Source organism: Cupressus sempervirens, chromosome 11 (genome assembly GCF_028749045.1).
Source record: "Cupressus sempervirens isolate cs-2001-9-10 chromosome 11, ASM2874904v1, whole genome shotgun sequence".
NCBI classification, from domain to species: Eukaryota; Viridiplantae; Streptophyta; class Pinopsida; order Cupressales; family Cupressaceae; genus Cupressus; species Cupressus sempervirens.
In genome coordinates, this window is record NC_143128.1 from 171,523,715 (window position 1) to 171,536,417 (window position 12,703).

The following is a 12,703-nucleotide window of genomic DNA, read 5'->3' on the forward strand; positions in this document are numbered from 1 at the left end:
TTAATTTTAGATATGAATGGAAGTCCACCGAATCTATAAATTGTTTATTGAGAATATTGAACAATGTTATAAAATCATTTTAATATTATTTTACATTTACAATGTAGTTCTTTAAAAAAATGGTTTTATTAGTGATTTTAATGCATATATTTTAACTTTTTCTATTATTTTATTTAAAATTAATTTTTAATTTTTTTTGTAATTTAATTACTATGTTCAATTTTTTATATTTAATTGTCTTTCTCTATTACCTTTTATAGCTTAGTATATCTCTTTCTATCTTTCACATGTCTTTGTTTTGTCTTTATTTATATCTCTCCATCTCTGTACCCCTTCCTTTGTTCCATTCCCCCTTTCTAAATCCTCTCCCTTTTCTCTTCCTCTCTCTTCCCTATCCTTCTTTCTCTATTTCCATATATATTACAAATAATATTAAAAAAAATTAGAACTATGTTTCAAATTCTCTCTCTCTCTCTCTCTCTCTCTCTCTCTCTCTCTCTCTCTCTCTCTCTCTCTCTCTCTCACTCACTCACTCACACACACACACACACACACACACACACACACACACACACAATCATACTTCTTCCACTTATTACTCTTTTTTAGTCTTTCTCATCCCTCCTCTCACCCGTCTTTCACCTGTTTACCCTCTATCTCTAAACCTCATGTTACTTAACCTCTAAACCATCTCTCTCTCTCTCTCTCTCTCTCTCTCTCTCTCTCTCTCTCTCTCTCTCTCTCTCTCTTCTCTCTCTCTCTCTCAATCTCATGTGTCTCATCCTCAACCCCTCCTGTAACTCTTTCTATTATATATCTTTCCCCCAATTACCCTCAAATGATCTCTCCCCAACATGATATAGTCAATATGTTGCCTACCTATTGTAAACTTGTAATAATTAAGGTGGGTTCAATGTTGCCATGCTTTAAAAGTGCCATAGCACATGCCTATCAATCCATGTTAAACAACAAACACTTCTTAATAGAATGTTGAATCTGCACAAAATACCCACAACATTAAACTAAATCAATTTAAAAACAATGAGAGCAATTATTCAATTGATTCTATTGTTGCAGTTTTACAAAAATTTTCCTTGCATGCAGTTGAGAGGCATTGTCGTCTTCTTACTATTTTTTATTAGCATTACATCCTAAAGTAAGAATTTTGATATATTTTTCTTTTAATATTAGAACTATTTTTAATGTAAATATATGAATACATAACTACATACACTATAAAACTACATAATAACATCCTGGAGCTTTAACTGAAAGGCTTGACTGATTAATATTAAAATTAATTAACAATTATTGGAATTAAGTTAAATAACCATGAGAAAATATACCTTTCTTTTGACATGTCTTATTATTTTATTTTTAAATGATCATTTAAATTATTATCTTAAAATAAAATTATTTTTATAAAATCTATTATCATGTTTGAAAATTTTATATATTGTATTTTATAAAATTATAAAGAAATTCTTTAAGGAAAGAATAATTAACAATTTAAATAAAATTTAAATAGCTTTTTTTTTCTTTCTATTTTCTAAAAACCCTTCTAAAAATATTATATATTTTTTGTATATAACCTTAATACTTCAAAGAATTTAATATATTTGATATACATCTAATAATTTTATAATTTTTCTAAGAAAAATGATGTGTTTAATTTCTAATATTAAGAGGAGGAGATGAAGAAGATAGGAGGAGGAGATGGAGAGGAGGTAGAGACAAATGAGGAGGAGACCAAGAAAGCAAGGATAAGGAAAATGATTACATAAAGAAGGAGAAAAGGAGATGGTGAAGCAGGAGGAGGAGGAGAAGAAGGATAAGGAAGAGCATGACATAAAGGACAAGAGGAGATGGTGGAGGATGAGGCTAGGAGGAAGGTGAAGAAGGCAAAGACAAAGAAGACACCAAAAAAATAGAAATATCTAATAATTTTATAAATTTTCTAGGAACAATGATATGTTTTTTTATATTAAGAGGAGAAGGAGGAGAAGCCATAGATAGATGAGGAGAACAAGATCAAGGACAAGGACAAGAGGATGATGATATAAAAGAGGAGGAGAGGAGGTGAAGAGGATAATAGGAAAAAGAAGAGAAGGGGAAGACGAAGAAGACAAAGGAAAAGATAGTTAGATGTACTCTAGAGAGAGGAATGAATGATTTAAATATTATTTTAAATGTTTATTTGCTTTCTATTTCCTAAAATCCTTTCCAAAAATATTTCACATCTTTTATATAACTTTAATACTTCAAAAAATAATATATTGGAAAAACATCTAATAATTTTGAAAATTTTCTAGGAACAATGATATGTTTAATTTTTTTTATTAGAAGGAGGAGACAAGAGGGAAAAATACAAGGAGAGGAGGAGAAATGATATATTTATTTTTTTATAATAATCTTGACTATGAATATCTTTTCCTTTTATCTGTAATCCCATCCAATAGCTTTGGAAAGATATGCAACAATGATATTCAAACAAAGTTCTAAAAGATGTGCAACTATGTTGTTCAAATAGAGAGGATCAAAGTGTACCACTAGAAACTTCATCTGTAAAAAGAATCTAGCTTAGAATTAAATAAAAAGGAAATGAAATCCATGATTATTTAAGTTGACTAGAAAATCACAACTAAATAATAGAGATTCCACAAGCTATATTGCTAACGTTTATTAATGTATATGATCAGTTTAAAAAATCATTCTAATAATTTTTATGATCATTTTTACAATTTGTCTAGTATTTTTGATCTACCTGAAGTTTGGTTAAGCAATGCAATGGAAAAACAAAGAATTATGAGGTGATTTTGTATTTATAGGTGGATTTTTTCATTGTCCAAGGTCTTTGTCTAGCTTATGTTGTTTGTATCAACAACCTCAAAGAAATGGTTGTTCAATTTGAACTTGTTGCCCTTTGTAAATGTTAATGCTTTTAAACATGTTTTTCTTCCTTGTTTATAGAGATTCATTTTGGACAATTGTTTAATTATACAAGTCTAAATGATTAATACATATGTTGATAACCGAATGGTTTTATAATCCATATATTTGAGTGTTTATAGTAGTTACACTTTAAAATCCTGCATTTCTTAATAGAAATTTAATCTTATTTGCATTTCTTATGTAACAACACAATTCTATTTACAAAAAATGCCAATTTATAGTTGGCACCAAAAATTCTATTGTGAACTAGCTTGAGTTTGAACAGACATAACCAAAGCTAGTACCAAACTAGAACCTAGAGTGCAAATGTACTATAACCAAAGTCATTACACAACTAGAACCTTGAGTGGAAATGAGTGAGAGACATCACTCTATTGTTGAGGATCAGTTGTAGGGTTTTCATAGCATAATTGAAATCTTCTATATCTTGGAATGTCTTACTTTGTTGTTAGGGTCATTTTGTGGGGTTTTTTTGATAGTGATGGTTTAAATTAGTTACTAATATTGTTGATTGCATAAAAATGTAACATTTGAACAACACATGTATAGTAGATGATATATAAAATCGTTCAACAATATATGTTCACTCGTGTGTATTTGCAATGCAATACCTATCATAGAAATACCTAACCAACCCCATATTTAGATGAGGAAAATAAGTAAGAATCTTAAAAATTAAGAAGCATTACAACCGTTAAGAATCCTGCCATCCTTAGTTGTTGAATAAATACAAAAAGGTGAAATCAATGATGATGCAACCTAAATTAATCGCCTCAGAACTTATGAATTCCCCTTCACCATTTGATAGGGTATCTCAACAAGACAAATATATCTAGATGTCGAGCAGAAACGATTTCAAAGCTAAGTTAAAGATGACCTATTAAGTGAAAGCCATGTAATACCTATCATAGAAATACCTAACCAACACCATTAATTTAGATGAGGAAAATAACCATTAAGAATCCTACCATCGTGACTCATTGGATAAATATAGAAAGGTCAAATCAATAACTATGCGGCTTGAATGAATCATGCTAATGAAAAACATATGGACACAAGTAGGACTTGTAAATGGAGCACTGGGTGAGGTAATTGAGATTTTTTATAGTCTTGGCTCAAAGTCGCCTGATCTACCATTATATGTAGTGGTATGAGTAGACAACTACACTAATACACCATGGAATGAGGTTGACCCCAAGATGGTGCCAATAACCGGGATATCTCTAGGAATTTGAAGACAAGTACCAATTAGAATGGCATGGGGAATGACAATACACAAATCTCAAGGCCTAACTCTCCAAAAAGCTACGATCAACATTGGGAAAACAAAGAGAAAAGGGTTAACTTTCACAACTTTATCTAGAGTGAAAAGCTTAGATGGCCTCCATCTTCAGTCAACATTCATCTTCGAGAGGCTCAGGAAAACACACAACCATCCATACACAATCCTATGCAAGAATGAGGAAACTCAACTACAAATTATGTCTCTCTAAACAAAGTAAGTAACAAAGCCTTTCCTTGCTAAAAAATCTTTTACACTGTTCCAAGTCACATCTCTACTATTATTTAAAAGTGTCTCAATGTTGTCTCTTTAATATTGTACCAATGATCTAGAATGTCATATATTGGGCATACCAAATATTGTTATATGAACAACACAACTGAATGCTAATTTATTTTTCCTTTTGTTTAACCCATTTGCATATATTGTGTAGAGCTAATATTTTAGATTGCATTTAAATGCAAAATTTACTATGTATCACAGCCTTTAATGTCAACAATATATGCTATACTATGGAGACAATCTCATTATGATCTGAATGTTGATTTGAGTATGTAGGTGTCAACAAATGTTTTATTTGGGTCTTGAAATTTTTTATTTGGTGAAAACTTCTAGGTTACTTCATTAATACTTTATAGGAAAAGCATATTTTAAAAAATAAAATTAATTGAGGTTTCTATATTTAGAGTATACTTATTTGAGAAGAATTAAAAATAGTGCTGCAATGAAATCGCCATTGATCTCCTTTCTCTAGACGATTCTTGGGTACTGGTTGAGGTCAACATCATCATTCAGGATTGAAATAAACATCTTTATGTTTTCCATCTACATGGCCCAAGTATCCTTGTGCAGAGACTCCCACTAATTTGGCCCTACTATCTGCACAAATCCAACAAAAATTCAATGTCAAATGAAAGCTCCAACAACCTTATGATTGTTTATTGCTCTAAAATAGGTCATCTCTATGTTATGTTTTTGTTGTTGTTTTATCCATATTTGTGTGAACATATCTATTAAATTACTTATTTATGTCTTTTAATGTCCCTGATATCTGAATTGCTAATAAAGTTACTAATTACTACACCTTTTGCATGTTTCCTTATGTTGAAGACATAAATCATTCTTTTCCAAAATAAAGGGGCTACATTGCTGATGCCTAGTAGATCTTCTGTTATGTACTCCCTGGTATTATACATAAAACACTGTTTTTTGTTCCAAATTTTAATGCCAATTATGCAGCTTTATTTTCCAGCTATATAAGATTTAAATGTTTTAATCATTTATAATCGTGAAATTGTTCATGATAAAGTTTGTTGTGACTATTTTTGGTACCAAGGGCTATATGCATAAAATCTTCTCAATCTTATATTCGACTCAGCTTTGCTAATGTGAAATATGTTAGGTGTAGAGTGGATTTGTACAAGCCATTAAAACTTAAATTTGAAAATAGTTTTCAACTAAGATGAAAAACTGGGATTTTTGCATCTTAATTTCTTAGAAGAGACAAATTGTTGTATAGCATAAGGATTGGTCCATATCTTAGGCTGTTGTATAGCTATGTGGTAATCTTACACAAGTTCTCAGCATGTTCATGTTTGCAATCTTTGAACACTTTCTCCCTCTCTCCGTGAAGTATTATAAACAAATACTATGCTTGAGTTACGGCCAACTGCAGGCATTATGTTTGCTAGATTAATATTGCTACCTTTATGGATTCCAGCTGCAAATGACAAATTGTTTTGATTTGTGTTGCTACTTCAGATGTTGACTTCCATTCTTGAATGTTTTTTCTTACAAATCACCATTTTCAAACAGTTGGCATCAATATATGTCTTTCAACTTCTTGACATTGTTTTACGTATAGTAGACTTTAATAGGATGATTTCTTTCAGTACTTTGCTATAAATCTGTCTCTTACAAGTAGCAATTTGTTGCAGGAAATTCAAGTCAAATCATATAGAGCAACTATTGTTGATCTTATGAAGAAGACAATGGCTGTAGCAAACAAATTAGATTTCATCTAACTGTAATATGAATAGGCCCAGCTGTTACAATATCAGTGGTAGTAATTTTGTTCAGATCAAATATAGCATGACATACCATTTATGTACTTAACACAACCATGTCATTTGCACATGTTTAAGTCATTCTTCCATGTGTAATTCAAGTAATATATGTCATGATTATGATGCCTCTTAATAATGTCTTTAGAATTTACAATGCTTCATATGCACTTGATACTTTGGATTTTCATTAATAACTATGTAGTTGTAGTTTAAATTTCTAAACACAATCTTTAGCATAACAATCGGCGCAATGTTGGACCCGCGGGTACAAGTGCTAGTTTTAATGAAAAAGATATAAAGACTCTCATGGTCGTGAAAAATGAAGTATGCAGTCTTCTCCGAATAAAGCCATAGAAATAATTGTGCACAAACTTGGATGGAAACAAAGACTCGTCAAGCGTTTCATGCAAAATACAAATTGTGATTGTCGACACTCCGAGATATATTTTAGCTGAACCTAATCAAGCTGAAAGCGATGGTGTAAAGCTGAACATGTCATCCATTTACATTTACATTGCCGCCCTGTACTTCAAATAAAGCGAATACATTTTCCCCATTTTAGTTCTACCAATTTAATTGGATTCTGTAGAATAATTCCTTCTCTCACAAAAGAGTGCATGTCCTGTTCTTTTCTGGTTAACCCTTTTCTTCATACGGTCGATGCATGAAAACCCAGTTGTCATATTGCACGCGCACATATTCTGTAAAAGCCTCCAAGTTTGCGTTAGACGAACCTCCTTTCTCAACTGCCATTTTTGCCTTTTTGCGCAGCTCCTGAGCTTTCATTCTCATCATATTCCCCTCCTCTTCCGCCAACAGCTTTATAACTGCTCTCTTCACAACATGCTCGTCTCCCACGCCGTCCTTGTGCGAACAAATTTGTTCTGCAATACACAAATGCTCCACCAGAAGCTTATTGTTAAAGGGCTGCTCTGCAAACATTGGCCATGTGATCATGGGGACACCCAGGCTTATGCTCTCCAGCGTCGAATTCCATCCGCAGTGGCTCAGAAAAGTGCCTGTGGAAGGATGGGAGAGGATCAGGAGCTGCGGCGCCCAGCCCCATATGACCAGCCCTCTATCCTTTGTCCGCTTCTCGAACCCCTCTGGGAGGGCTATACCAGGAAGGCGCTTGAGAGCCCATATGAACGCCTGCTCGCTCGACTCTAGCCCCTTTGCGAGGGCCTCTGTCTGCTGTTTGTTCAGAGACGATTGGCTCCCAAAGCACACAAATACTACTGAATTTGGGCTTCGGCTGTCCAACCACTGCAAGCACTCCGCTTCGCTGATATCCGCGGCCTTTCCTCGGCTGTTAAGGGTCGCGCGTTCGACTCCCTCTGCTTCGAAAATCTTCTTTGGGAGAACAGGGCCAACACTCCAAACAGGTCTCTTCGTCAAGCTCTTGATATGATCGATCCCAAGCGAGTCCAGCTCGTAAAACGTGTTGAAAATCACGCCGCTTCCTTCCATGCTGCGATTGATCTCGTCCGTCACGAAGCTTTGCATGGGATTCTTCTCCGGGTTTCGCATGGCGAACGGCAGATCGGATTTACGCAGCTTGAAATCGAACGGAAGGTCGGGGACCTGGAAATACTCGTCGTCTCCATCGACATTCTTCTGCAGGGTGTTTTTCATGAAGGAATGCATCACAGACATGCCGAATGCTCCCGATGTGTGGAAAACCACAGTGGTAAGCCCAAATTTTGCCCCGGATGTGTGAACCCAGGACGTAAACATGTCGCTTATTAAACAAACGGGAGGAGACGGAGAACTCTGGATCTGATCCTGTGCGATTTTAATTTCCTCCTCCAACCATTGCTCAAATTGTCCAGCGAGCTTGTAGTAAGATTTCATGAGAATTCCACTCATATGCAGCGGAACGGCTTCGGAGCTTTCGATTCCTGGCTCCAGGCCTTCGATGGGAGGCATGGGAAGCGAGACCAGCCTTATGTCGACGGTGGGATTCGAACTCTTGACCGCCTGGTCCACTTGAGGCTGCAATCGTGCAACGTTGCCCGGTGTGGTGATGTAAGAAACAATGAGGCCATGGGAGGCGAGAAGCTTTGTAAGCTCGAGGAAAGGAATAAGATGGCCCTGCCCGACATAAGGAACGACTACGACATGAGGCTTGCTGCTCTTCTCACCACCATTCATTTTGCTGCACATTATAAAATCCCTCGGGCACCTCTTTCAGCCAGACGATTTCATATATGACTACTTTATATGGCACCTATTACTGGAACTTGCATATGCGTTTCCTATCAAATTACTCCGCATGCGAGGAGATGAACTCGTCACAACCACAAGAAAATTTGAAGATAAGACTCTGTCACGAGAGTTTTGAATTTCAAGTAAACCATAAAGTGATGCTTGGCAAAATTAATTTGTCATGATGCAGCAGATTTTATATGGTAATGGAATCCTGCTAGTACGGGTACCGCCAACGGTGACTTTCCTGGAACTTGCATATGCATTTCCTTTCAAATTACTTCGCATGCGAAGATGGAGATGGACTCGTCACAACCACAAGAAAAGTTGATGATAAGACTCTGTCGTGAGAGTTTTGAATTAGGAGTAACCCATAAAGTGACGCTTGGCATAATTAATTTGTCATCATGCAGCAGATTTGATATGGTAGTGGAATCTTGCTAGTACGGGTATCGCCGACGGTGACTTATTAATCGCGCATGGCTGCCGTGTTGCATTAACTCCAATTTGTTCTCGACATCGACGTCTGCTGTTGCGTTGGCATGCGAGACTTCTCACAAATTTCTGACAGGTAGTTCAGCGATAGTTCGCTACAGTCCATTATTATTAATTTCTATTAATGCATTTAAATGGATTAAACGTCAAAAGTTCTATAGCTATTGTTTTCCAAATTTATGAGGGTCACCTAAATAATTGTTCCGCACGTCTGACAATATTATTTTGTATTTTGCATGACACGTTTAGCGAGTGTTTGTTTTGTCGTAATTTTTTTATGGCCATATTTGTAAACGTCTTTACTCATGGCTCGTTAGTCACATGGGGAGTGCAATTTAACGGCCACTATCGCCTATCAAAACAAACTTCTATTTTGTGTCCGAGTATAATTGACGTCAATTGACAAAAATTGTGGTGGGAGAATAGAATTACGAATGTAAATCATAGAATGAATTATTCGCTTATTTTATTTGTCAGTATGTAACAGATTTGGCATCTTTAAAGTGACAGTACTGTTATGTGATTTATAAATTAATTAATTAATTCAGGAAACTGTCACGTCTGGTGCAAATCTTCTGCTATTTAGCCACGGGCTCTTTAAAGCACGGGGCAGCGCCGACATTGATTTATGGTCTAGCATAACTGTCATCATTGCATATAATACAATTTCGTTCAATGTCCAGCTAGACAGTTAGTTTGACATGCTAAGTTCTAGAAATTTCTAACAAATGCTTCACGGCTGATAATTCATTGCATTCCATTCTTATTAATGCGTTTAAATGGAATAAATGTTCACATGTGCATATCCTTAACATATTTTTTGGACTCACTCCTCTAATGAATTACTCACTTAAAAAATTAGAAAATTAAAAAGTTCAAAATTATTTTATTTTTAAAATATATTATTAACTTTAGTTTCTGTTTTTCTATTAGCCATTCGAATTTTAGCTAGGTGTTCAATTATTTTCAGAGTTAAAAAATAAATAAATAATCTACTAAATGTGGGAAGCTTCTTGTAGTCCTTCGAGAAGTTTCAAATGATAAATTTATGAAAGCTTCTTTTAGTTCCTCCAAAAAGTTCCAAAATCAATTGCCACAGCACGTATCAAGAATAACCATCCTCTTGAGTCAGAGCTCTTGCAACTAGAGGCATGTCTTGGCCATGGTGGCCACCCAAGATTGCACATTAGTGTCAAACCCGTCAAAAACAAGATTGAAGTCAGCAAAGTGTGGCTTCCCTTTCACCATCACAACGTTTATGGGCAAAAACATCTTATCATCATCTATAGACTAATAGTGTAGCAATTTCCAATACCGCCTCTTAATGGAGGCATGATTGAGAACACTTTTGGACTTCTAGAGAAGGAGAATAGCCATAGAAAGCTTGTTGTTTGATAACATATGCATTGCCCATGTAGATTGACCCTTGAATAACATCTAAGTCTTTCATCATTATCTAAATTAAAGTTAAAAAACTAGTCAAAATTTTATATATTATAATACCTCAATCAATTGAGAAAGGCGAGAGAATTACATTATACAAGAGTTTGTTGTGGGTAACAGTGGCATATTGATGGCATTGGTGAATGGGATGGAATCTGGGGAGAACTACAGGAATTACACATTTTGGCCAAGGTGAGGCTCCATCAAAAAATACATTGCCTCTTGAACAACATTTCTTTTCTTTATGTTAAGAGAGCAGTTCATTTTCAGGATCTAGGGAGAAATCCTCTACACTTTTGAAATATGAATCTACATACCTGGAGATGAGGAACACCTCCTCTTGCTCTCCTATGTATCTAGCAATCAGAACACAACCCCATTCGACAACCCATATTACACCTTGCCCACTACCCCTCAAATTCCTATTGCATATAACTTTAAGTCATTCCTGTCCACATGAGTTGGCTAACATAGATAAAGACATCTTTTACATTTTAAAGATTAAAAATTTGCAGAAAGAAATCTAGTGGGTTTCATTATAGGACCCTCTCTTTTGTTTGCATATTTTGTCCTCTCTGACAATGGGTTTGATTATCATTGCATGCTTGACATAGGTTTAAATAGGTGGATTCATTGTTTGCTATCATCATCAATTCACAAACAGAAATATCGTTAGTTCATGCTATAGCTTCACCTGATATAAGATATGATATACACATTTTTCCAGAATAAATTTAAGAAACTAAGATTTAACAATGAAGTAAATATTCAATTTTGTATGGTTTTTTATTTATTTATAATTATAGGATGCAATCAAAGAGACTTCTAATGTTTTGGACAAACTGAGATTCAAAATATTCTAATTTTTTAAAAATTATTATTTAAAAATCTTATCACTTGTAAAAATATTGAGACATTAAAAACTTTTACACAAAACAATGTATTATAAAATATAAATTTAAAATAAATATGAAAACTATCTAAATTATGATATGCTTGAAAACCTAATATATTTCTAACAAACTATTCTTGGAACATAACAACTATGGTGGTGAATTTTTTGTCTATAATATTAACAATAGAAATATTTGATTAACAAAATATCATTAATATTTATGAAAAATATATATATCTTATTGTTCATTTTATTTCTTTCTAATTTTTTTATATAAACCTGAAAATAAATAGCTCTTCTTTATTATTTTATAATTTGATTTTCATTTTGTTAAGTACAAATATTTTAAAATGATATAAAAAAATATAAACTTCTAAACACAGAGTAATTCAACATATATATACACACACATATGTACATATGTGTGTGTGTGTGTGTGTGTGTGTGTGTGTGTGTACATATGTATGTATGCATGTATATGTACATATATATATACATATATGTGTGTGTACATATATATCTATATAGATATATATGTATGTACACACACACACACACATATGTGTGTACATACATGTGCATGTGTGTGTGTGTGTGTGTGTGTACATACATATGTCTACATATATGCATGTGTGTACACACACACACACAATTTTCTTATTAATATTTCTTAGTTTTTACAAATATAGTATGTGTGTGTGTGTGTGTGTATACACTAGTTATTTCTATTATATTAAATTACTTAAAATTAAAATACATATTTAAATAAATTTTAAAAGTAACTATTTCTTTTCTAAATTATCCCTACTTTATTATTGTGAGATATTTTATAATAAGATAGAAAGATTATTATATACATAAAAAGTAAATAATTTTTACTTAGACTATATAATAATTCTATTTGTATTAGTTGAAAATGTGTTCAAATATACACATATATAAATACATATACAAGATCGAAGAACATGTCAACTCAAATTTCTATCACTGGTTTAGTGCGAATGCTATAATTATTAAAAAATACAATACAATACCTTCTATAGTTTGTGTTTTTTAATTTTTGGAATCTGCTTTGAATTATTTATAAAATATTGCAACAAAACAAAACTTTACCAGATGCATAAATAAGCTACAACACAAAAATAGGTGCATTTATCTTTGTCTATGTTTTATTCTTCAAATTTCTCTATGTATATTTGCTATCCAACTAGTGCAAAAGTCTTTGTAAATCAATCATTCTAATCATTTATTACCTTATGCTTTCCACAATAGGCACACACTCCTCAAATAGAGCTCTTTTTCTCATGTCGAAAATCACAGTTCAGGTGATTTAATGAGTGATATTTTGAATTGGGTGTACAA

At 33.4% G+C, this 12,703-nt stretch overlaps 1 protein-coding gene across 1 annotated transcript; it reads right to left on the reverse strand.

Moving 5' to 3' along the window:
• Positions 1-6,781: 6,781 nt before the first annotated feature.
• LOC149528747 (putative UDP-glucosyl transferase 73B6) lies at positions 6,782-8,850 on the reverse strand. The gene has a single exon (XM_089809116.1). The coding sequence runs from the start codon at positions 8,464-8,466 to the stop codon at positions 6,937-6,939; it is 1,530 nt and encodes a 509-aa protein (XP_089665242.1). The 5' UTR covers positions 8,467-8,850; the 3' UTR covers positions 6,782-6,936.
• Positions 8,851-12,703: the final 3,853 nt, after the last annotated feature.

Excerpts from the sequence above, each read along its gene's own strand:
- LOC149528747 (XM_089809116.1), bottom strand. The coding sequence starts at position 8,466 with ATGTGCAGCAAAATGAATGGTGGTGAGAAGAGCAGCAAGCCTCATGTC.